This window comes from Lissotriton vulgaris, chromosome 8, assembly GCF_964263255.1.
Source record: "Lissotriton vulgaris chromosome 8, aLisVul1.2, whole genome shotgun sequence".
Lineage (NCBI taxonomy): Eukaryota > Metazoa > Chordata > Amphibia > Caudata > Salamandridae > Lissotriton > Lissotriton vulgaris.
Window position 1 is genome coordinate 843893635 of NC_141696.1, and position 26727 is coordinate 843920361.

Here is a 26727-nt window from a genome sequence, read left to right on the forward strand (position 1 = left end):
GGTGTTCACTCTTTTCAAGTGAGTATCCAAGTCGTCGTCTGTGAGATAAATATCATCTACGTAAGACAATGCTTCATCATCATAGATTTGTAGTAACTCTGTTACCCTGGCTGAGAATAGTCCTGGGCTGTTCTTGAACCCCTGTGGGAGTCGACAGAATTTTTCCTGTGACCCAAATGCAGAGAAAGCGGTCAAATATCTGCTTTCCGGTGCAATGTTTTGACAAAAGAAACCATTAGAAATGTCTAATGTCGTTTTATATTTTTTCCTAACTATGTTATTCATTAGGGCTGCACTATGCGAGTTTTGTACTGCAAAAGTTTTGCAACATGTATTAAGATGTCTGTAGTCCAAAACTAGACGATATGAATTGTCTGGCTTGGAGACAGGAAACAAAGGATTGTTCATTTGAGAGGTGCATGTTTCAATCACCCCCTGGTACTCAAGTTGATCTAAGATCTCCCTGACTTGTTTTTTAGCTTCTTGCTTTATGGGATACTGCTGTTGGGCAGTTGGTTCATTTTTTAGTTGGATTTTGTGAGGTGGTGAATCCTCATCCCATCCTACATGATTTTTATATAATGCAGGTGCCTGGGCTACTGCCCATTTCCTTGCATATGTATATTTTTTGTGAATCGGAATGTGATTCGAGAAGGCAGGCATAATCACTTCTTCGCCACGAGGGCACTCCCTGACAAACTCCGGGGGCCAATCTTTTTCAGCTAACAGAATATCATAGCCTTTTGAGAGCTTATCCCAAAATAGACCCTTAATTTTCCTAGTCTTATCACCCTCTATACGCAATGTTATTTCGTATATTTTATGGGGCTCGCTAAGTCTGGCGTCGGCAGTTTCAACCTATATGAATTCATTCGGGTCCACTGTCTCCAGATGACTCATCAAGATCTTGCGCGCTATACTGATTTCTGCTGCACTGTCCAACATTGTTAATGCCCACTCCCCGTTTTTCAACTGTGTCCTCAGTATTCTCGGCATGGTTGATTACTCTAATACTGGCTACCTTCTTTTTCTGAAATTGAGATTTCTTATTTTGAGCAGGTTCCTTGTCTTTGGACTTGGTGTGCTCTCCTGGGTCTGACCGTCCTCTTCTTTCCGAATTCTGTGGAAAAGATCGAGAGGGACGTGTATCAATACTTTGATATCTATCAGGTTTTTTCAGATTATCCCTATTTCTAAGGTTATATCTTTTCTCAGAGGGCTCCCTCTGGGGAGACTGGCGTTCTCGAGTCGGAGTTCTTTCCCTCCGTCGAGGAGACCTTCCTCTGGACTGGAAAACTTTTTCCTTGGGAGTGGATTGTTTATTTCCATCCCAGTTCTTTTTAGGAGTGTTTAAATTATTTTTAATAAATAATTTTTCAGGATTTTCGAGCAGTTGGGGCTTAACTGGTTTTCCACCCAAGCTGTCTCTACCTAATTCTTCATAGCATTTTTCTATGATTTTTGCAAGCTCAACAGGATCTTTTATATCTGTTTCCTTCAACTTCTGGCGAATCGCCACAGATGCTGCTTCTCCTCTTATATTGGCTAATAATATAGCCGTGACCTGCTTGAAGTCTTTCAGTAATTTCATACCTAGATTTAAAGCGGGCTCTGGACCGAATTCATTTTGAATCTGTTTTAGCACTTCTGGTATTACCGCCATAGACGGAACACCGTGTGTTTTTGTGTAAATGGAAGCAAAGACTGGACCCCAAGTGTCACAGTCCTCCACGTGTGGTGCGATTCCCATAGGAAGGCAGATGGTCAAGATTCTGTGTTTCTCAATAGGGGTAGTATCAGGAAATACTGCCTCTATTTGAGTGATTTTCTGGGCTAACCAGAAAGGAATTTGTTCCCGTTTTACGGGTGTTTTACCAAGACATGACTGTATGTTCTGTGGTGTAATTTTATTTGTGTTCCCCTGATGAGGGGTCAGCTGTGGTGTATTAACAGCTGGCTGGACTGTTGCAGTCCGCATTACATATTGGACTAATTGTCTATGTATTTTTATTAATGTGTTTAGCTGTACTAACAGCTCTTCTCTAGACATTTTTACAATGTCAGGATGTGGTGTGTAGCTGGCTAGAACCGGCCACGTGGCTCCTGGTCTACCTAGTGGACCGAGCCTAGTTATGTGATCATTGTGTTTTAGGGCGCCATTAAACCAGAGCAGGTGCTCTTGAAATTTAAGTGGGATTTCAATCTCCTCGAAAGGAGCGTACTCTCCCGGAGGTTCCTCTATTTTGTAATAGTGAAACTCTTTTGTTCTAGCGTTTACCGCTGGAAAGTTCATCCATGAATAGAATATCTCTGTCTGCCGATACTCGTGAGCCTCTATCACGAAAATTACTGTACCACCTTGAGGTGTCAGTCCGTTTTCTATAAGTTTTAAAGTTATAGATCTTCTTAAGTGGACCGGGATGATAATAGCATCCGGGTCTGTGTCTTCAGGACCTTGCTGAGTCGCATCTGCTGCGGCCCCAGAGGTTCCGTTTTCTGGCATTGTAAAAATGCGAGGTTTGCAGAGTAGGTCTCCAAGGAGACAAAGATTAGATGCACAATATTTTGGAACACTGTATCCTTCAACGTTGAATAAACCAGAGCTTTACATAGGAATCTCTTCCTACTGAGTTCGGGCGGATTTTAACCTTTCACCCACTCCAGACGTCTATTGGAGTATTTACGGGAGAAAGGGGTGTGAAATATGCACGACTGAGTTACTCTACAAGTCTTGCGTTAGTTTATCGCCTTACCAAACGGTTGGGCGCCATGTAGTGTAGTTCCTAGTTTCCCACTAGGCCCTGCGCATTGGAATAACATAAACAGTAGTATCGACGTGGAACTGCTTATATTCCAGGCCTCCACTGACTATGCTAAACTTAATTGGGTTGTGTTACCAACTAGCTCAGAGGTCACTGGAAACTTTCTTCTCTGCATAGGAAGTGATCAGCTTCCTTGGCACAGACAAGAAGGGATTCAGCTTTCCAACAACCGTGCAACATGACAACTTTGCTCCTCAGATCAAGAGTCAATCTCTAGGGTCGTGTGAAACAATAGACATAGATTTCACTCAGTCAGTCTAGTGCAGTTTACTTTCACGAGATGTAGAGAATAGAGAGACGGGCGTGTATCAATAAAGGGTTAACATTTATTGAACAGTCTTTCTTCTCATACAAGAGAAATGTATTGCCACAATTGCAATAATTGTTATTATAAAAAGTACGTACAGTAAGAGCGGCTTCTCTTCAGCGCGTCGCGGAAGGAGGGGTGACAGCGTCCGCGGGCAGCTGGAATCTGCTGGATGTCTTCGCAGAGGACGGCTGTTCAGCTCCTTAAGCGTACTGCACCATAGTTCGCGCTGTAGCGGCGATAATGGTAATCAGCAGCTTCACCACCACAGGATAGCAGGCTGCAGCGACAGAGTGCTAGATTTACCAACACAGGGTCATGCAGGCAGCTGGCATCAGCAACAGTAGCTCGCATTGCTTAAGGCAACGTTGGTAATATTTATACCTGACAGGTGCCGGGTTTGACGCAAGTTTGCTGGACATAAGACGTCAATTAAAGATGTCACTAGGAAGTGACAGTTATCAGTTGCTCATTAGAGTTCCATTACTAATCAAAACATAGCACGCAGGGATTTCCAGGTTTGCTAAGTTTTTATCTTGTTGAAGAACTCGGAGTGTTATCTAGGAATATCAGATAGTGACTGCTGCTCTGTCATTGCACTAATTGGTCGCAAAGGAAGTAGCAGAGAGTCATGCTGGAATGTGGCTCTGTTCGTGTGAGGCCAGAGATGACTTTTCAGAAAATCGCACTTGAACGGTTATGCCAATATAGGGAATAAATGGATTTATAGCCGAATAGGGGCATAAGGTCACAGTATCGATCAGGAACCTAGATAAGCACGCAACAATCTGTGATGCCTTTAGAGGCTATAATTGCAATGCATTCTAATGAGTACTGTCATTCTAAAGTGTGCTTAAACATGTATTCTTGCTGCTGCACGTAGGTGAAGACCCCAGACTGCTAGTCCTTAAGATATAGAGGTGCATGCTTTATGGTCAGTAGGAGATGCTCAGTCAAGGTCATGTGTTACCAAGGCTGGTGTAACCCTTTTTAATCCTTGTTGAGGTAATGGGATGGGGTGCCACTGGGATGGTGCCAGTGCGCAGGGCCCTCGCTCCAAGCTATGTTCAACTAACTGCATTGGGGGCAAGATTATGTGCATTCATTGGAGTAGTGATACTAGACCCCACTCCCCTGAGGGAGGAGTGGAGATGTTATGCAATGTCACAAAGTAATTCCAACAGCTTATGTAAATGTAAATTTATACTTGTATAGCGCACTACTCACCCGCAAGGGTCTCAAGGCGCTTGTACAAATACCGCTGTGGAACCCATCCTGGCTTTCCCTGTGAGGTGTCCACTCCTGGGCACCCCCAAGGTGGAGGCCAGGCATCCTTAGCGTTGTGGGGGCCGTTGTGGAGATTAAGCAAGCTATTGCCCAGAGTTGCAGAGTGGGACTCCATGATTGGAATAGGAACCGAGACGAGAATTATCAGGTCCGTGGAATTTTGAGCCCAAGACCCGACGAGGCGTGGAATTGAACCCTGGTCCCGTGCTAGACCTCTGCATCAGGGTCTGCAGCTCAAATCATTGAGCCACACTTCTCCAGCTTATGTGTATTTGTACATTGGTGCATTGTATTGAGAAATGTGTGTGTTGAATGAATGTACTCTTACTTTTATAAAGCAAAATACAGACTGGACAATCAATTATTGTGTTATTTTTGCTCACCTGCAAATGGAGATTACTAGCCCACACCACCTCCCTTGAAAAAGCCTCAGACTGCTCTGCGACGCTACCCTCTGAGAGTCAGGCACTACAATTGGGTGTTTGGTTCCCAGTGAAGGACAAATGTAGCCATGTTATTTGTGCAGACCTCACAGATGCTGCCTCATTTTCCAACAGCAGTACAAAAGGGGGTGGTGATGGACGGAGCATCTGAATCAATCAAACATTGGCAGGGTATGCTCAGACGTGAGTCCCTTGCTCACTTTGCCACTGGATTCAAGCAAGCCGGGCTGAAGATGGCTGGAATGCCAGAAACCGGTCCTCGGAAGCTTGTTTCCAGTCCAGGGAAGACATGGCTTGGCAGTTCGGGCTGAACTGCTCCCATGAGGCACAGGGTCAGACTGATTTGCATATAGCCATGTCTGAACTGGGGTGGCAAGAGTGGGCTAAAGAACGGTGATGGATTAAACCCAGATCTTTTGACTGGGTGTGAGTGTTTGATTGATTCAGATGCTCCGTCCATAACCACCCCCTTTTGTACCTCTTTTGGCCACCATAAGTGTGGCAGGGTATGCTCAGACGTGAGTCCCTTGCTCACTTTGCCACTGGATTCAAGCAAACCGGGCTGAAGACGGCTGGAATGCCAGAAACCGGTCCTCGGAAGCTTGTTTCCGGTCCAGGGAAGACATGGCTTGGCAGGTCGGGCTGGACTGATCCCATGAGGCACAGGGTCAGACTGATTAGCATATAGCCATGTCTGAACTGGGGTGGCAGAGTCGGCTAAAGAACGGTGATGGATTAAACCCAGATCTTTTGACTGGGTGTGCGTGTTTGATTGATTCAGATGCTCCGTCCATCACCACCCCTTTTGTATCATTTTCCAACAGGGCTGCAGATGCTTGTGCATCCATTTCGGCGCACATGTTGCTCCAGCGCTATCATAAAAGAGTGTGACCTTATTGGAATTGAGCAAACACAACAGGTGATGGACCGAATGTGGATCAATGTCACACACTCACCCCAGTCCAAAGATCTGGGCCCAAATCCATCGTTTGTTTGCACTCCACACCACCCTGGGTTAGACAATGGCGATATGCAAATCAGCTCTGACCCTGTGCCCCATGGGTACAGTCCAGTCCGAACTACAAAAGCCATGTTCTTCCCAGAACGGAATCAAGCATCCGAGGACCGGACCAGTTTCGAGGTAACACCTCTCATCAGCCCGGCTAGCTTGACTCCAGTGGTGTGGAGTGCCTGGGACCCACGTCTGGGCATCCCCAGCGCACTTAGGGCGGAATGTGCAAACACAACAGGTGATGGACCGAATGTGGATCAATGTCACACACTCACCCCAGTCCAAAGATCTGGGCCCAAATCCATCAGTTTTTTGCCCTCCACACCACCCTGGGTTAGACAATGGCGATATGCAAATCAGCTCTGACCCTGTGCCCCATGGGTACAGTCCAGTCCAAACTACAAAAGCCATGTCCTTCCCAGAACGGAATCAAGCATCCGAGGACCGGACCGGTTTCGAGGTAACAGCTCTCATCAGCCCGGCTAGCTTGACTCCAGTGGTGTGGAGTGCCTGGGACCCACGTCTGGGCATCCCCAGCGCACTTAGGGCGGAATGTGCAAACACAACAGGTGATGGACTGAATGTGGATCAATGTCACACACTCACCTCAGTCCAAAGATCTGGGCCCAAATCCATCGTTTTTTTGCACTCCACACTACCCTGGGTTAGACAATGGCGATATGCAAATCAGCTCTGACCCTGTGCCCCATGGGTACAGTCCAGTCCGAACTACAAAAGCCATGTCCTTCCCAGAACGGAATCAAGCATCCGAGGACAGGACCGGTTTCGAGGTAACACCTCTCATCAGCCCGGCTAGCTTGACTCCAGTGGTGTGGAGTGCCTGGGACCCACGTCTGGGCATCCCCAGTCCATCAAATTGTTTTTTGTAATTTTCTCCCTGAGTGTACTGGGGTAGCTCAGACGTGGGTCCCAGAGCCTCCACACCACTGGAGTCAAGCTAGCCGGGCTGATGAGAGGTGTTACCTCGAAACCGGTCCGGTCCTCGGATGCTTGATTCCGGTCTGGGAAAGATATGGCTGTTGTAGTTCGGACTGGACTGTTCCCATTGGGCACAGGGTCAGAGCTGATTTGCATAAAGCCATTATCTGACCCAGGGTGGTGTGGAGTGCAAAAAACGATGGATTTAGGCCCAGATCCTTGTACTGGGGTGAATGGAAGACATTGATCTACATTCTGTCCATCAAATTGTTTTTTGTAATTTTCTCCCTGAGTGTACTGGGGTAGCTCAGACGTGGGTCCCAGAGCCTCCACACCACTGGAGTCAAGCTAACCGGGCTGATGAGAGGTGTTACCTCGAAACCGGTCCGGTCCTCGGATGCTTGATTCCGGTCTGGGAAAGATATGGCTGTTGTAGTTCGGACTGGACTGTTCCCATGGGGCACAGGGTCAGAGCTGATTTTGCATAAAGCCATTATCTGACCCAGGGTGGTGTGGAGTGCAAAAAACGATGGATTTAGGCCCAGATCCTTGTACTGGGGTGAATGTAAGACATTGATCTACATTCTGTCCATCAAATTGTTTTTTGTAATTTTCTCCCTGAGTGTACTGGGGTAGCTCAGACGTGGGTCCCAGAGCCTCCACACCACTGGAGTCAAGCTAGCAGGGCTGATGAGAGGTGTTACCTCGAAACCGGTCCGGTCCTCGGATGCTTGATTCCGGTCTGGGAAAGATATGGCTGTTGTAGTTCGGACTGGACTGTTCCCATGGGGCACAGGGTCAGAGCTGATTTGCATAAAGCCATTATCTGACCCAGGGTGGTGTGGAGTGCAAAAAACGATGGATTTAGGCCCAGATCCTTGTACTGGGGTGAATGTAAGACATTGATCTACATTCTGTCCATCAAATTGTTTTTTGTAATTTTCTCCCTGAGTGTACTGGGGTAGCTCAGACGTGGGTCCCAGAGCCTCCACACCACTGGAGTCAAGCTAGCCGGGCTGATGAGAGGTGTTACCTCGAAACCGGTCCGGTCCTCGGATGCTTGATTCCGGTCTGGGAAAGATATGGCTGTTGTAGTTCGGACTGGACTGTTCCCATGGGGCACAGGGTCAGAGCTGATTTGCATAAAGCCATTATCTGACCCAGGGTGGTGTGGAGTGCAAAAAACGATGGATTTAGGCCCAGATCCTTGTACTGGGGTGAATGTAAGACATTGATCTACATTCTGTCCATCAAATTGTTTTTTGTAATTTTCTCCCTGAGTGTACTGGGGTAGCTCAGACGTGGGTCCCAGAGCCTCCACACCACTGGAGTCAAGCTAGCAGGGCTGATGAGAGGTGTTACCTCGAAACCGGTCCGGTCCTCGGATGCTTGATTCCGGTCTGGGAAAGATATGGCTGTTGTAGTTCGGACTGGACTGTTCCCATGGGGCACAGGGTCAGAGCTGATTTGCATAAAGCCATTATCTGACCCAGGGCGGTGTGGAGTGCAAAAAACGATGGATTTAGGCCCAGATCCTTGTACTGGGGTGAATGTAAGACATTGATCTACATTCTGTCCATCAAATTGTTTTTTGTAATTTTCTCCCTGAGTGTACTGGGGTAGCTCAGACGTGGGTCCCAGAGCCTCCACACCACTGGAGTCAAGCTAGCCGGGCTGATGAGAGGTGCTACCTCGAAACCCGTCCGGTCCTCGGATGCTTGATTCCGGTCTGGGAAAGATATGGCTGTTGTAGTTCGGACTGGACTGTTCCCATGGGGCACAGGGTCAGAGCTGATTTGCATAAAGCCATTATCTGACCCAGGGTGGTGTGGAGTGCAAAAAACGATGGATTTAGGCCTAGATCCTTGTACTGGGGTGAATGTAAGACATTGATCTACATTCTGTCCATCAAATTGTTTTTTGTAATTTTCTCCCTGAGTGTACTGGGGTAGCTCAGACGTGGGTCCCAGAGCCTCCACACCACTGGAGTCAAGCTAGCAGGGCTGATGAGAGGTGTTACCTCGAAACCGGTCCGGTCCTCGGATGCTTGATTCCGGTCTGGGAAAGATATGGCTGTTGTAGTTTGGACTGGACTGTTCCCATGGGGCACAGGGTCAGAGCTGATTTGCATAAAGCCATTATCTGACCCAGGGTGGTGTGGAGTGCAAAAAACAATGGATTTAGGCCCAGATCCTTGTACTGGGGTGAATGTAAGACATTGATCTACATTCTGTCCATCAAATTGTTTTTTGTAATTTTCTCCCTGAGTGTACTGGGGTAGCTCAGACGTGGGTCCCAGAGCCTCCACACCACTGGAGTCAAGCTAGCCGGGCTGATGAGAGGTGTTACCTCGAAACCGGTCCGGTCCTCGGATGCTTGATTCCGGTCTGGGAAAGATATGGCTGTTGTAGTTCGGACTGGACTGTTCCCATGGGGCACAGGGTCAGAGCTGATTTGCATAAAGCCATTATCTGACCCAGGGTGGTGTGGAGTGCAAAAAACGATGGATTTAGGCCCAGATCCTTGTACTGGGGTGAATGTAAGACATTGATCTACATTCTGTCCATCAAATTGTTTTTTGTAATTTTCTCCCTGAGTGTACTGGGGTAGCTCAGACGTGGGTCCCAGAGCCTCCACACCACTGGAGTCAAGCTAGCCGGGCTGATGAGAGGTGTTACCTCGAAACCGGTCCGGTCCTCGGATGCTTGATTCCGGTCTGGGAAAGATATGGCTGTTGTAGTTCGGACTGGACTGTTCCCATGGGGCACAGGGTCAGAGCTGATTTGCATGAAGCCATTATCTGACCCAGGGTGGTGTGGAGTGCAAAAAACGATGGATTTAGGCCCAGATCCTTGTACTGGGGTGAATGTAAGACATTGATCTACATTCTGTCCATCAAATTATTTTTTGTAATTTTCTCCCTGAGTGTACTGGGGTAGCTCAGACGTGAGTCCCAGAGCCTCCACACCACTGGAGTCAAGCTAGCCGGGCTGATGAGAGGTGTTACCTCGAAACCGGTCCGGTCCTCGGATGCTTGATTCCTGTCTGGGAAAGATATGGCTGTTGTAGTTCGGACTGGACTGTTCCCATGGGGCACAGGGTCAGAGCTGATTTGCATAAAGCCATTATCTGACCCAGGGTGGTGTGGAGTGCAAAAAACGATGGATTTAGGCCCAGATCCTTGTACTGGGGTGAATGTAAGACATTGATCTACATTCTGTCCATCAAATTGTTTTTTGTAATTTTCTCCCTGAGTGTACTGGGGTAGCTCAGACGTGGGTCCCAGAGCCTCCACACCACTGGAGTCAAGCTAGCCGGGCTGATGAGAGGTGTTACCTCGAAACCGGTCCGGTTCTCGGATGCTTGATTCCGGTCTGGGAAAGATATGGCTGTTGTAGTTCGGACTGGACTGTTCCCATTGGGCACAGGGTCAGAGCTGATTTGCATAAAGCCATTATCTGACCCAGGGTGGTGTGGAGTGCAAAAAACGATGGATTTAGGCCCAGATCCTTGTACTGGGGTGAATGTAAGACATTGATCTACATTCTGTCCATCAAATTGTTTTTTGTAATTTTCTCCCTGAGTGTACTGGGGTAGCTCAGACGTGGGTCCCAGAGCCTCCACACCACTGGAGTCAAGCTAGCCGGGCTGATGAGAGGTGTTACCTCGAAACCGGTCCGGTCCTCAGATGCTTGATTCCGGTCTGGGAAAGATATGGCTGTTGTAGTTCGGACTGGACTGTTCCCATGGGGCACAGGGTCAGAGCTGATTTTGCATAAAGCCATTATCTGACCCAGGGTGGTGTGGAGTGCAAAAAACGATGGATTTAGGCCCAGATCCTTGTACTGGGGTGAATGTAAGACATTGATCTACATTCTGTCCATCAAATTGTTTTTTGTAATTTTCTCCCTGAGTGTACTGGGGTAGCTCAGACGTGGGTCCCAGAGCCTCCACACCACTGGAGTCAAGCTAGCAGGGCTGATGAGAGGTGTTACCTCGAAACCGGTCCGGTCCTCGGATGCTTGATTCCGGTCTGGGAAAGATATGGCTGTTGTAGTTCGGACTGGACTGTTCCCATGGGGCACAGGGTCAGAGCTGATTTGCATAAAGCCATTATCTGACCCAGGGCGGTGTGGAGTGCAAAAAACGATGGATTTAGGCCCAGATCCTTGTACTGGGGTGAATGTAAGACATTGATCTACATTCTGTCCATCAAATTGTTTTTTGTAATTTTCTCCCTGAGTGTACTGGGGTAGCTCAGACGTGGGTCCCAGAGCCTCCACACCACTGGAGTCAAGCTAGCCGGGCTGATGAGAGGTGTTACCTCGAAACCGGTCCGGTCCTCGGATGCTTGATTCCGGTCTGGGAAAGATATGGCTGTTGTAGTTCGGACTGGACTGTTCCCATGGGGCACAGGGTCAGAGCTGATTTGCATAAAGCCATTATCTGACCCAGGGTGGTGTGGAGTGCAAAAAACGATGGATTTAGGCCCAGATCCTTGTACTGGGGTGAATGTAAGACATTGATCTACATTCTGTCCATCAAATTGTTTTTTGTAATTTTCTCCCTGAGTGTACTGGGGTAGCTCAGACGTGGGTCCCAGAGCCTCCACACCACTGGAGTCAAGCTAGCCGGGCTGATGAGAGGTGTTACTTCGAAACCCGTCCAGTCCTCGGATGCTTGATTCCGGTCTGGGAAAGATATGGCTGTTGTAGTTCGGACTGGACTGTTCCCATGGGGCACAGGGTCAGAGCTGATTTGCATAAAGCCATTATCTGACCCAGGGTGGTGTGGAGTGCAAAAAACAATGGATTTAGGCCTAGATCCTTGTACTGGGGTGAATGTAAGACATTGATCTACATTCTGTCCATCAAATTGTTTTTTGTAATTTTCTCCCTGAGTGTACTGGGGTAGCTCAGACGTGGGTCCCAGAGCCTCCACACCACTGGAGTCAAGCTAGCAGGGCTGATGAGAGGTGTTACCTCGAAACCGGTCCGGTCCTCGGATGCTTGATTCCGGTCTGGGAAAGATATGGCTGTTGTAGTTTGGACTGGACTGTTCCCATGGGGCACAGGGTCAGAGCTGATTTGCATAAAGCCATTATCTGACCCAGGGTGGTGTGGAGTGCAAAAAACGATGGATTTAGGCCCAGATCCTTGTACTGGGGTGAATGTAAGACATTGATCTACATTCTGTCCATCAAATTGTTTTTTGTAATTTTCTCCCTGAGTGTACTGGGGTAGCTCAGACGTGGGTCCCAGAGCCTCCACACCACTGGAGTCAAGCTAGCCGGGCTGATGAGAGGTGTTACCTCGAAACCGGTCCGGTCCTCGGATGCTTGATTCCGGTCTGGGAAAGATATGGCTGTTGTAGTTCGGACTGGACTGTTCCCATGGGGCACAGGGTCAGAGCTGATTTGCATAAAGCCATTATCTGACCCAGGGTGGTGTGGAGTGCAAAAAACGATGGATTTAGGCCCAGATCCTTGTACTGGGGTGAATGTAAGACATTGATCTACATTCTGTCCATCAAATTGTTTTTTGTAATTTTCTCCCTGAGTGTACTGGGGTAGCTCAGACGTGGGTCCCAGAGCCTCCACACCACTGGAGTCAAGCTAGCCGGGCTGATGAGAGGTGTTACCTCGAAACCGGTCCGGTCCTCGGATGCTTGATTCCGGTCTGGGAAAGAAATGGCTGTTGTAGTTCGGACTGGACTGTTCCCATGGGGCACAGGGTCAGAGCTGATTTGCATGAAGCCATTATCTGACCCAGGGTGGTGTGGAGTGCAAAAAACGATGGATTTAGGCCCAGATCCTTGTACTGGGGTGAATGTAAGACATTGATCTACATTCTGTCCATCAAATTGTTTTTTGTAATTTTCTCCCTGAGTGTACTGGGGTAGCTCAGACGTGAGTCCCAGAGCCTCCACACCACTGGAGTCAAGCTAGCCGGGCTGATGAGAGGTGTTACCTCGAAACCGGTCCGGTCCTCGGATGCTTGATTCCTGTCTGGGAAAGATATGGCTGTTGTAGTTCGGACTGGACTGTTCCCATGGGGCACAGGGTCAGAGCTGATTTGCATAAAGCCATTATCTGACCCAGGGTGGTGTGGAGTGCAAAAAACGATGGATTTAGGCCCAGATCCTTGTACTGGGGTGAATGTAAGACATTGATCTACATTCTGTCCATCAAATTGTTTTTTGTAATTTTCTCCCTGAGTGTACTGGGGTAGCTCAGACGTGGGTCCCAGAGCCTCCACACCACTGGAGTCAAGCTAGCCGGGCTGATGAGAGGTGTTACCTCGAAACCGGTCCGGTCCTCGGATGCTTGATTCTGGTCTGGGAAAGATATGGCTGTTGTAGTTCGGACTGGACTGTTCCCATGGGGCACAGGGTCAGAGCTGATTTGCATAAAGCCATTATCTGACCCAGGGTGGTGTGGAGTGCAAAAAACGATGGATTTAGGCCCAGATCCTTGTACTGGGGTGAATGTAAGACATTGATCTACATTCTGTCCATCAAATTGTTTTTTGTAATTTTCTCCCTGAGTGTACTGGGGTAGCTCAGACGTGGGCCCCAGAGCCTCCACACCACTGGAGTCAAGCTAGCCGGGCTGATGAGAGGTGTTACCTCAAAACCGGTCCGGTCCTCGGATGCTTGATTCCGGTCTGGGAAAGATATGGCTGTTGTAGTTCGGACTGGACTGTTCCCATGGGGCACAGGGTCAGAGCTGATTTGCATAAAGCCATTATCTGACTCAGGGTGGTGTGGAGTGCAAAAAACGATGGATTTAGGCCCAGATCCTTGTACTGGGGTGAATGTACGACATTGATCTACATTCTGTCCATCAAATTGTTTTTTGTAATTTTCTCCCTGAGTGTACTGGGGTAGCTCAGACGTGGGTCCCAGAGCCTCCACACCACTGGAGTCAAGCTAGCCGGGCTGATGAGAGGTGTTACCTCGAAACCGGTCCTGTCCTCGGATGCTTGATTCCGGTCTGGGAAAGATATGGCTGTTGTAGTTCGGACTGGACTGTTCTCATGGGACGCAGGGTCAGAGCTGATTTGCATAAAGCCATTATCTGACCCAGGGTGGTGTGGAGTGCAAAAAACGATGGATTTAGGCCCAGATCCTTGTACTGGGGTGAATGTAAGACATTGATCTACATTCTGTCCATCAAATTGTTTTTTGTAATTTTCTTATTGGAATTGAGGCACGTCTCCAAGCAAATGAGGGAATGATATTGCCTCTGGGCTCACACTCACTGCACCCAAATTTACAGGGATATCTCTCCCCTCTTGAAAGTGCAGATGGTTTGCCGCCTGCACTGTGAAACACGGAGCAGCTTTTAAACAGCAGCATCATATTTTAACTTTCATGTGCTGCACGAGGGCAGTGTGAGTTTGCAGCTGCCCTAGGGGCAGCACATTCTTTCTAATACATTCCACTGTCCCTGTTTGCATCCATTGCACCTTTTGAAAGGAGCACTATGGCACAAACAGGGAGTGTGTTGTATTTTTAATATGGGTCCTGGTGTGTAAATTTGTTCTGGTCACTACACATTTATTTAATGACAAAGAACTCATGTTTGCAATTGGGGGCCCATTGGGAAAGATTTTTCTGTGAGTAGGATTGACTTACCCTCCTTTTACTCCTGACTTACACCTGAATTCCAGGTACTCCTGACTTAATCCTGGAGTTCAGAAATACTGACTTACCACTGAATGACTACTCAAAGAGTAAGTCACACACAGTCGTTGTGAACTGGGCCCTGGCTGTTCATTGCTGCCACAGTAATCCACAATTTTATATCTGGCCAGCAGTACATTTTTATCCTCTAAAGGTAATTGTTTGCTGCTGACAGAAAATATTTAGCTCTGTCTAATTTTCTACTCTCTGTTAATTACCAGAGGCATTATTTACCACGAGTGGAAAGGATAATTTTTGCTTCAGGAATTAAAAATAATTTTCTTCGATTATGTGTGCCCTACTATAGTCATAGGGGCCGATTACAAATTGGTAAGGTTTGGCTTCGACCCGATAGCAATGTAATGACCGATTCGGATTCCATTCTGACCGAGCCATTCTGATGGGCTTGGGTGGAAGGGAATCCGAATCGGTCTTCCGGATGCCTTATGACGGGTTCGGAGAGCCCGTCAGCCATTCAGAAGGCCCACAGTAATCCCCGGCCGGCTCTTTCTGGCCTTTCTGGCACAAAAGGGCATTGGGAAACTGCTTTGGGGGCCCCCATGGAAGCCAGGCAGCCGAATGGCGGATCCTGTTGATCCCGGCACCCGGTGGCAGGCACCTTGGGGTGCCTGCCACGGAGTGCAGGGATCAACTGCACCACTGCATTTAAAAATGCTAGCCTGCATTCCATTCGGAATGCATGCTTCCATTGTTAAATATAGGATTCAGACCGAACATGGTTCAGTCTCATCCTAATTTCAGGTCCGGAACCAACGACAAGAGGTCATTTGGTTCCGGTTCCTGAACAATGTCAGAAGGACTCCGGTCCCTCCGACATCGTAGTCAGGGCCTTAGGTGTGACTTACTTACAATTTTCAAGGAGTAAGACTGACTAATATTATCGGTGATCAAGCATATCTTACTCCTGTGAACTATTCACATAAAATGCTTGTTGGATCATGGCTGGATATTCAGGTGTAACTAACCTCTAAGATCAGGGAACTACACACCTACTGATGGTGAATAAAGCTTTGGGAAGCAGGCCCTAGACGTTCTGTGATAGTTACATTTCTAAACAGCTGTAGACATGATTTTTAAATACAGTTACAAATCTGCACCCGCACATTTATGACCTTGCATGTTTTTTTGAAATTAACAGAATCTTTCCTTCTTTACTCATGGATGCTCCCCCGCTGCCACATTTTAAAGGCATGATCCTAAAAATGTTTTGTGAATCCCTGTTTCCCATGTGAAAATAATCACATGTGTATTTTCACGACAAAAAACAGAGGCAAGTGCAAATACATTTCTACACTTGTCAGTGTGGTGAAACCCCATCCCCTACACCGCTATCAAATTATAGGGTTGTTCTTTTCCTTGGTTTACCCTGGAAAGTAATTTACTTCTGCCCTTGACAGTAGTAAATTGTCAACTATTTACGGATTGGGAACATAACAGAAGAGGATTTGTAAATAACTATGAAAGTGTAACTTTGTGGTTGTTCACAAACTTCCTGGCATTTCTGGCCTTGAACATTCATTCATTTTCCTCCCAGAGAAGTACTATTATTTGTCATGGATAACTATGTGTGATTAAACCATTTGACAAATGCAAAACTGACTTCTTTGATTTACAAAAGTTGTTGCAAAAGCTTAAAAGCTTGGCACGTGCAAGTTCGACCTACACCCTTAACTTTGTGAATGGGGCCCAGTGGTTTCCGCCTCGTGGGCTCTGCTGCATTTCATCAAAAGTTACACAAAGTGGTAAGATATTTGAGTTACCTTGTACAAGTGATATGAAATGAAGACCCACATTATAATGCCTCTGCTTCCATTCCAAACATTTTTGTGGATCCTAGTCCTACTTACGTGAAAAATATAAAAAAGAATTTTCATGAGTACATTCTACATTCTGATGCAGAATCAGGATTTGTGGAATAAATCACACTTGTGAATTGCAATTATGATGCTGGTATGATGGGCATCTCATATTTATATAAATGAAGGCTGTCAGCGTCGGACTGCCCTAGACTTTTACTGGTGATTTCCCTGATATTACCAGTTTTCAACCACTTTCATTTAGACACCTGATCCTATTTTATTTTTTGCACCAGTCTGACCCTAAAGGTGGTGCAGTAGCGTAGCTAGCCCTATGACCACCCGTGGCGGCTCCTGCGTTTGCGGCCGCATTAAAACGCGGGGGGTGGGGGGTGCTGGTGAGATTCGGCTGCAGAATGCCGCCCCACAACGGCTGCAATTTAATTCGGGGGACGGTGATTGCCACCCCCTTAGCGGCAGGCATGAAGAGAAGAGGCCGCTGACCCCAAAGCTCATGCCGCCCGGGACGGACCGCCCTCTGCACCCCCTTGCTTCGCCACTGAGGTGGTGGGAAGGTTGACGAATTGTTCGGGTCCAAATTAGAGAAAAGTGACAAACAAGTAGACTTATTGATACTCACACAAAAACATTGTTCAGTTCTCCAGTCACATAGAACACTAAAAACTTCAATTTGAAATGTGGGAGTTAGTGTATTTCCTGGGTGAGCGAGGGCATCCCCTTTTCAGTGAGATTTTGAAGAAGGAGCATAACCACATAGTCAATATCACTCAAGGAAAAGGAAAGCATATGAGCAAATGAGCGTTTGTGCATCATTTTATCCTGCCATGGAGATCTTAAAGGATTTTGGGTGCCTGGGGCTGAACATACTTTGGGGCCCACTGTTCGGAACAGCGTTGAATTTAAGATCACATTTCATCTCTTTCATGCGTCTTTAGCCAGGTCACTGACAGTGCACAGGTGTAGTCATCCGAATTCTAAATGTGGTTCCATCTTATATACAGGAACTGTAATGTGCGTTTTCAATAGTGTAATACAGCAGCTGCTCACTAATGTTATTGCAACTAATCTTTGTAACACCCTTCCATTTATCATATGTGAGGTCTGTTTCGAACTAAAACATTTTTTTTATGGGTGTTGCATGAAAAATAAACACATTTCCCTGGAAAAGGTCTGTAATAGACTCCCGCACATCATTCATATTAAAAATAGATTAAAGCGAAACAGTATTTCTTAATATTCGGAGATTATTTAGAATCCAGAAGTATGCAACGAAGAATTGTCCACGATCTGGTTGTCTAGTGTTGGACCTAGAGAAGGCCTTCGATTCGTTGGAGTGGCCCTATCTTGCAGCTGTCCTAAGCAAGTACGAGCTGGGTGACGGTTATTTACAACTGGTACAACTACTGTATCAGCACCCCACGGTACGGGCTTGCACGGGTAGGCTCATCTCTGATACAGCCAGGGTTCGGTGAGGAACCCGACAGGGATGCCCTTTGTCCCCGCTGCTCTTTTCCCTTGTTATGGAGCCTTTAGCGGCTCTCCTCCGAAAGAGCGGCGCAGATTGGGGCATTCCCTTGAATGATGGACTTCACACAGTGTCTTTATATGCAGATGACCTGCTACTGTACATAAGAGACTTGCAGGCTGTGCCGCCGGCCATATCCGCACCGTTCCATGGCTTTGAGGCAGTGTCAGGCCTAAGGGTAAACGGGGCTGTAACAGATATAACTATCAACGGGACCACGTTTACTTGGTACCCGACTACATTCAGGTTCCTAGGCATATATATCTACAGGTCCCCGGCAGATATATTGGAGGGTAACTTAATGCGCGCCATTTCCTCTATAAGGGCACAGATGCACTTCTGGAAGACTCTACCGCTCAATGTGATGAGTCGGATTACCTTAACCAAAATGATAGTACTGCTGAGGCTACTGTATTATTTTGCAAACCTTCCGGTATACGTTTCAGTACAATTATTTGGGGAGCTGGAAGGATTAACCCGAAGCCTAATCTGGAATACAGGGTGACCCAGAATAGCACTGCAGAAATTGTATGCGCCATCGGAAAGTGGAGGCTTGACAGTCCCTCATTTGGGGTTATATTATTTGGCTGCGCAGCTACAATCGGTCACTAAGTGGTTGAGTGGCAAGAACCTGGTGGACAGGGCGACTGAGACCACAATATGGACGCAGACACAGATCTGTAGGTTGTTTCATCCACAGGCGAAACTCCCTCGCCCGACACAGATACATATTGAATTAGCGCATAGATGTTACAAGAGAAGCCTTCAACTCACGAAAGATATGGTCCCTTATGCCCCAATATTGCCACTTATCGGGATGCCCAGAGGTAGAGATACTATAACATAAGTAGCACTCATGTCCTGGACCGAAGCAGGAGTGGAGACGCTGGGAGACCTGTACGCAGACGGTGCCATACTACCTTTTCCGACCCTGACGGCCGATAATGGTTTACCGGTAGGCCAGTTCCTTTTACATGCAGCCATCATACGGACGCTGACACTAGCTTGGAGAGACTTGTATGCATAGACCACGATAACACCCAATTTTAAGCACTCCAGGAGACAAAGTAAAGAGTGAGAATGTATAATTGATGATACAAAGGAGAGGAATTATATGAAGTACCCACAGACAACGAATACACCTCATTTTAAGAGAACTGTCCTGATGAAGCCGTAAAACCAATACCGAAACGCTGCGTCGACAACCTGTGTTCTTACTTATGTTTTATTATGCTTATGTGTGTTGATAATTTTTTTTATCTTGTGTATGGCACTGATGTGCACAATATTGTATTGTATTATATTGAATAAACTGTGAATACTTTTTTTAAACACTATAATATTTTTAGTATTCTGCTTTGACTATATAGCATGTAATGTTCTGCAGTGGTAATAAGGATTTTTTGAGTGGTCAGTGGACATTTATGCTTCTCTTCCCTCTGGGGAATTTTAGGGACGTTTTTGACTTTTGTCGAGTCATCCACATGGTGACACTGTTTGTCTACTTTAGAGATGAACAGTTGTTTATTAATTAAATATACATAAAAATGACTTATACCTGCCTCCCCAGCCATTATAGCTTTGGCGGCCGGGAATAGTCTGAATTGCGCCACTTGTAAAGTGTGATGGTTAGTAGTTGTGTTGGTACTGTAATTGGCAGTGCTGGCAGGGGCAATGGGTGGTGCATATTCCAGTGGCCTCCGGACGAGGGCTCTGGCACTTATTTTGTTACAATATATGCACTGACCAGGCCCACATCTCTGGGTAATTGGACATATGAACATGACCAAATATGCATATGCCTTCATTAGGATATGCAGGGGAAATTCGATGCAGTTATATTGCACCCAGGATCACTGATTCTGACCGGAGCTAAAATTACCTGGCACAGTAATATCCCACTATTACGTTTTAGCACCAATAGAATGTGAGTAGCTGTGGAAATCAGTGTTTGGGCTCTGATATCTGCCGGTTTTCTCCACATTCAGGGAATTTTCCCCTCAATATATTCGCTATATTTTCAAAGGCAAAATGTGTTGGTTGCCAAAAGAAGCAAGTGTGAGTTTCCATACACAATTTGTAATCTCGATTGGGCAAATAGTCCCATTTTACCTGAATCTCGATTCCTTCACATCTGACCCAAAGAGTACATGCATTTTTACATACTTGCATAAACTAAAACTGCATAAATATGGTTTGAGGTGCGGGCAAAGCTGGACCAAGTAAGAGCCAGCAGGGAATGCCTACCGGGGACGAGAGCACCCAAGGGGAAATGTAAAGCCTGAGAAGAGGCATACGCAAGGATTGGGCGCGCCCGTAGAAAATCGCCAAACCACCTAATGGCAGAAAGGGGGTGGAGCGGGGCAAAGAGGTCAAAAGAGGGACACAGGCTTCCTTTGTCCTCATACTCCGACCATCGCCACGGAACCCACCCACCCACACCGGAAAATGGCAGTCGTCACAGCCACAAGTTTAACAGGAAAAGGGAGGGAGGAGTCAGCCCAGAAAGATACCTAGAGGAAAGAGTAACATGGGTAGAAGAGCTGCTCAAACAGTGTCCTTGGGATGCCTCATGGCAGGTACACCGGGGGAGCAGGTGACAGCACACAATGACAGCCAGAGTGGAAGAGCCGCTCAGACAGTGTCCTTGGGATGCACATGGCTTGGGCACTGGGAGAAGGCAAATGGCCAGCAAGGGTCCAGGGCAAGCGAAATGGCACTTGCAGCTTACCCACAAAATAGGAATAAGGGAACACAGAACACAACAGAACACTGAGATACCTGCCGACAGGGTCAGTGCTGTCAGCCAGAAACAGAGACAAACCGTTGGGGGGCAGTGTTTTACATGATAATGTGATGTGTAATGAACATGGGTTAAAAATGACCAACCAGTAAGTTGTGAGATGTATAATCCATGTGTTGAAAATAAACTGCAGCCTTTGATGCACCATAATCGGTTGTCCCTGGAGTGATTCAAGGGGGAGGGGATGCTGCATGACAAGGCTGCCAAGGAGGGAGCAAACTCGCCACCCAGGAAGGGTTACGCTCACACAATCAGTTCATAAATTGATTGGCAGGACGTCTGTTAAAACATGTTGCTATCACTTCCCAAAAGTTTTAGTCAATGCAATGTTGTTTTAAATGGTGAAGAATATGACAAGGGCCCGATGTAGGTAAATCTAATTTACCACTTCTAAAATACCGAATCATACCGATTCGGTATTTAATAAGTGGTAAAATACCGATTCGGTATTTAATAAGTGGTAAATTAGAGGGGGGGAAATGTAGGTAATTCTGATTCGGTAAATACTGAATCTGTTAGATTTGGTATTTACTGATTCTGTAAATACCGAATCGGTATCCCCCATTGATTCCTATGGGCCTTGAAGCCCATAGGAATCAATGTGGAATACGGAATCGGTATTTACCGATTCAGTAATTACCTATTCTTCCAAGGGTGCAGGGGGTGTCACTTTGACACCCTCCGGCACCCTAATTACAGGCTTGTGTGCCATGTGGCACACAGACATGCCCTATGGGCATATCTGTGTGTCACATGGCACAGGTGTGCATGCACAGATGTGCATGCACACCTGGATTCGGCATTTTACCACCCAATTGGATTGGGTGGTAAAATACCGATTCTTAAAGCCCTGTGGCACTCTGACATGTGCCAGCTACATCTGCATTTACAGAATCGGTATTTTACAGAGTCTGTATTTACCGATTTGGTAATTTTACCGAATCGGTAAATACAGAATCTGTAAAATACCGATTCTGTAAATGCATGCCCTACATCTGAAAACCCTAATACCGGTCGGAAACGGCCAAAATCGGCCGTTTCCGACCGGTATTAGGGCTCCTACATCTATGCTTTAGTAAAGACTTTATAGATGCTATAACTCACCCCAGACACTATTTGTTGGTTTTATTTTTTAGCAAACAAGTGCTGGTGCTGAGGGGTCTGGGCAAGCCCTGGCGTCGCCTGGATCCTGCCTAGAAGAGTTCCGGAGCGTACCATTCATTGAGTGCCATGGCCGGGGAACATGCAATTTCTATGCAAATGCTTACAGTTTCTGGCTAGCCACCATTGAAAGAAGCGACATGTTCAAGTAAGTGTTTGTGGTGGAAGGCACCACTTGTTAGATGTTGAAGGACTAATGGATATCTGCTAAATTAACCTGAATTTCTCTAAAATTAACCCATAGTTCATAGTGCATTAAGCTCGGCTGAAATGCCATGTTCTTAACAAAATGAATGATGATGATGAAATCCATATTTCAGAGGGACCCGTGAAATATTTTATTGTGGTCCATGAAATATTTTTCGTATTTCACACGCTTTTATGAAATACAGGTTTTATAACACTGCACTTTGTACAACAAAAGCGCTTGAACATGTAATGTTCATTGAATATCTTTTACATCCGTATCAAATTGTTTGCAGGATTTCCCACTTCAGCATTTACGTTTTTCAATTTGTTTACACATTCCCAACTTGCAGCTTGAACACAATCACTATATGCACTTCCCTTAAAGCTTCCCTTACAGCTTTTAAGCATTTTAGCTTCATGCTCAACCACTTATAACCTCATTTAGGTTTGTCCCCCTCACTGTGCCTGCATGCTATGTTATGCTATATTAAAATCCATTTCTTTACAGCTCTAAATGTAATCACATACATGTTTTAGAAATGTTGTATGGTCTTCTCTTAGAATTCTAGTTGGTGAGTTCTTTTGCTTTAGGATATTTTACATATTTTGTGTAAATGTTATCGTTATTTCCATGAGTGATTGTTATAGGTAATCTGCTATATACAGGTAATATACAATGTGCCAGTCAGTACAAAATATGATCATCGTTTCCAGCTATTTTTTCAAATGCTGCCACTGTAAAAGAAGAGCAGAAAGTTGGTATCTGTAGAGAAGAAGGCTTTGTTGGTACATCAGAGCCGGTTCCAGGTCAGAACTACAGACTAGCTTATGCCAATGAAAAGTTTCCCATTTAGATTCATTGCGTGTGAACAGTCCCTTGTGAATTCCCTGCAAATCTTGCACTGATGTAGCCCTAGTAGACAAATATTAGAAACATCTGTTTTAGAGATAACATTTCTTTTCATTGTTGATGTTTTTCCTAAAAGCCCTGACAAAGAAATAAATTACATTTCACAAATGCATTGCGATTAACAGCTTGCATCTCCTCTCATCAATAAAAATAGAATCTCATTGGAATAATCAATTGTTCTTCTGTCCTGTGCACCTTCTCTTCGGTGATTGATCATTTTTCCTCACTTTCTCAGTTTCTTTCATCACTTCACATTTAATAGAACCCCAGTCTTCAACTCTGAGAATATATTATGGTTTGTTAAAAAGGAAGAGTCCCTGTGACCTTCTTGAGGTTGATTTTGGTTCCGCTTAGGGTGGGAGCGAACGGATTTCACTGCCACCAAATGCAGATTAGGTTTCCAAAAAAAGAGTTCTGCCTGGTCTTCAGTGTAATGTCAAGACCACTTGAGGGTTGGAAGTGACTAATATGTGACTCTAGTAATAGTGACCAGTGAGCCAAGTTTTAAAACGTTGAGTTGCTCATGTTATGTATGAAGCAATTGTACATAGAGATATGGTCAAGTGGTCTGAATTATGACATATTAGACCTGACAACTTCCATTTTAGTATCTAACAGGATTTTAGCCTCCATTTTAAGTTCTGATTTTGTTGTTTCACTTTTGTAGGAAACCTACCCCGTCTACTCTGAAAGCAGGGGACCTGCGCACACATATCAGCCGCTGCCAAGTCTGCATGCGAAGGATATAGTTCTCAAATGGATTTCCAAGCAATTCTGCAAAATGGTGCTATTTGTTTACCATCAAGGGAGTCTGACGAAACCATATCCATGTACCTCACCATTCTACAAGACAGAAAGAGTAAATCGAGATATAGGAACTTTCTCATAAACTAACATGCTCTGCTCTGTACTTGTGGGAAGAGACTACAGACTACCCTGATAAGCTTAAAATGATGACATACAAAATGGCATTTTTGATCAAAATAAATAAGTACTAACAGAATGCACTGATAATAAAGGAAAGCAGGAGCTTTTTGGAAAACCATAAGGTGCTAGGAGGTATGCAGTGCCATTTTTTTGCTGTTTGACTCCCATTTTGTGTTCTTTGACATTCAACGATCTCCAGTTCGACGTCTGTCACCTACCACTGTTTAACTGATGCAAAACTCTGCATTTTAAGCATGTACCTAATTTGCTTGTACAATGTTATGCTTATGCTGAAAAGGGACTGTAGCTAAATTTGTTTCATATGAAGCATTCATTAAAAAAAAAAACATTCTACAGAAATGTTATGTCTTTCTGGCAACCTGTGGTACTATGCAATTGTTTCGTTAAATTTAACGTATAATGTTCAGCTGAAAGCGTAAGAATTACTATTGTTAGGTCAAAATATATATATATATTTTTATTAATTTATGTAGTCAACATTCCAGTGGATTTATCCACATTCGATTTTCAACCAATCTTCAAAAGTGAGTCATTTAGTTCTATCCTTATTATTATTTTTTACACCCGCATATTAGAGACTAAATGATAGGTTACATCACCTGTCTTGTTTTCCAAATTATTTTAAATTCCTTACATTTTTACAGAAACCAAACTCAAACATTGCTAGACCGAAATACTGTTTAAATACAAATCAAAAACAATTAGATTTTTTTCTCTTTATGTATCTCTTTGTTGTGTACAGCGTTTCAAGCACTAATCACACAATGAATGTCTTGATTTAAGAAAATAAAAACCGAAAAGGCCTTAATTTTGTCTATAGCCGTCGAGCCTTCTAGAAATCAGTAACCAAAACATCTATGGTGAAGCTCTGTGCGACTTCTCTGGCATTAGATAATCTACCTTATGCACCAAAAGTATACTATGCAAATGTTTTACACAAATACCAAAATACGTGTTAAAAACGTTAAGGCCTTTTATGTAATTTCCAAAGTGTTTATACAGTGCCTCGTAAATTCCATGTTGTAATAAAACTATTTGTGTCATTTTTTAAAGATTTGTTTCTTGCATCATTAGCGACCCTGCTTTCAGACCACAAAGTATTTCACTATAAAATGAACTGAGGAACTTATCAGACACAGTCAGCCAGTGTCATCTTCAGAATTTTGGGGGCCCTGGACACGAAATATTTTGGGGTCCTGGATCAGAATAAGTTAGAGTTTTATTGCTCATTTTCTACTAATACAAAGCTCATGGTGCCAGACAATATTTTCTTATACTCTATTGAATGATACAGACACAGACACAGACACAAGTGAGTTAGAGTATAAGTTCACTTTCACGGGGGTCTCTTGCAAGGTGTTGGCACTCCAATCGCCCACTTTACCCATGTCTCAAAACGTCTCTGCAGTCTGTTATATGTGGAAATATATTTGAGTACCCTCAACTATGGCACATGCAACCTGGACCCCTGCCTTAACATTATATTGATCCAAAGTACCTATTTCATGAATAGTGCGACAAGCAATCGGTTGCAGGCATTTCATGTTGCATAAGGCGAGTAAAATACCCTGGGCGGTGTAGGGGAGGTTTTGGACATAATTTAGGTGCCCCTTGTTTCAGACTTCTCCAGCTCCCTCTGACTCACACTTAAAACTGCAAAGAGATGAAAGTCATGTTTAAATGATGTATCTGATAGAGATGTCTTTCTGCAGATTCTTTACCTTTGAACTGTCCCTGGGCGCCAAACTGGATATGGAAACTTTTATGCAGCAGTACTCCTGTGTGCCAGAAGAGGATGTTGAGCGACTCCGTAACAACATCATCCACCGGATGTGACATCGTTAAAGTCCATATAAGCCCCCCCCCTGATGCGCTGACATCAGTTTCTTCCTTTCCGCACTACCACATGGATCCAGAGAGCGGTACCTCTGGCCATTTTTGGCCTCCCAGTATGAAAAAGTGGGCTTTTCCTGGATATCTTCAAGGTCCTGTGGACTATGATGTCAGCCCCTCATCCTATTTGCATGTGGTGGCTAGGTGCACATCCTATATCTGAATGGTGCGTCTCGTGTCTTCAGCTTCAGTCGTCAGTGTTGCAGGAATGCCACATGACGCTGTTAGCGGCCCAGTGATTGACAGACCCTTGTCAGTCGCGGTCCTCTTCTTCCTCCAATAAACACTTAAGGACTAGCTCCTAAAGGCCTTTGTCCTCCCTGTCACCCGGTAAGTCACACCGAAGTCGGTCGGCACCACAGCCTTGCCCAACTTTACCACATACATGTAAATGTAAATGTGTTGTACTTGTATAGCGCACAGCTACCCCGGACCGGGGTCTCCAGGCGCTTGTACTCATACCGCTCAGGAACCCTTCCTGGCTTTCCTTGTGAAATGTCCACTCCTGGGCACCTCCATGGTAAAACCAGGCATCCCTCGCGCTGTTGGGGCCATTGTGGAGATTAAGCAAGCTATTTCCCAGAGTTGCAGCGTGGGTCCTATGATTAGAATAGGCACTGAAGCGAGAATATCCGGTCAGAGGAATTTATGAGCCCGAGACCCGCTGAAGCGGGAATCGAACCCTGGTCCCTGGCAAGAACTCTGCATCAAGGTCTGCCGCTCTAACCATTGAGCCACACTCCTCCACTCCTACACACATATTAGTGGTGTCCATGACTCACCTCCAATTCCTCCGATTTCATAGTCGGAGTGTGGGTCTTTCCCAATCCTTCCAGGTTCTCCTGGTGCCCAGGCGACTATGGTTCAGATGAGAGAATACTATCCATCCCTTAATGCTGTTATGCTATGTTATGTTAAAAACACCTTTATAGCGCACAGCTGCCCCAGCAAAGGGGCGTCCCGG

The 26727-nt window shown here is 45.7% G+C and overlaps 1 protein-coding gene across 2 annotated transcripts in view; it reads left to right on the forward strand.

The window, feature by feature from the left end:
• COL4A1 (collagen type IV alpha 1 chain) overlaps positions 1–24922 on the forward strand; it is a 515832-nt gene extending 490910 nt beyond the window's left edge. For both annotated transcript variants that reach the window (XM_086934756.1, XM_086934755.1), the window contains exons 51-52: positions 21799–21971; positions 23590–24922. In XM_086934756.1, the coding sequence (XP_086790882.1) occupies positions 21799–21971; positions 23590–23671 (255 nt within the window). In that variant the 3' untranslated portion in view covers positions 23672–24922. The remainder of the gene's footprint in view (positions 1–21798; positions 21972–23589) is intronic.
• Positions 24923–26727: the final 1805 nt, after the last annotated feature.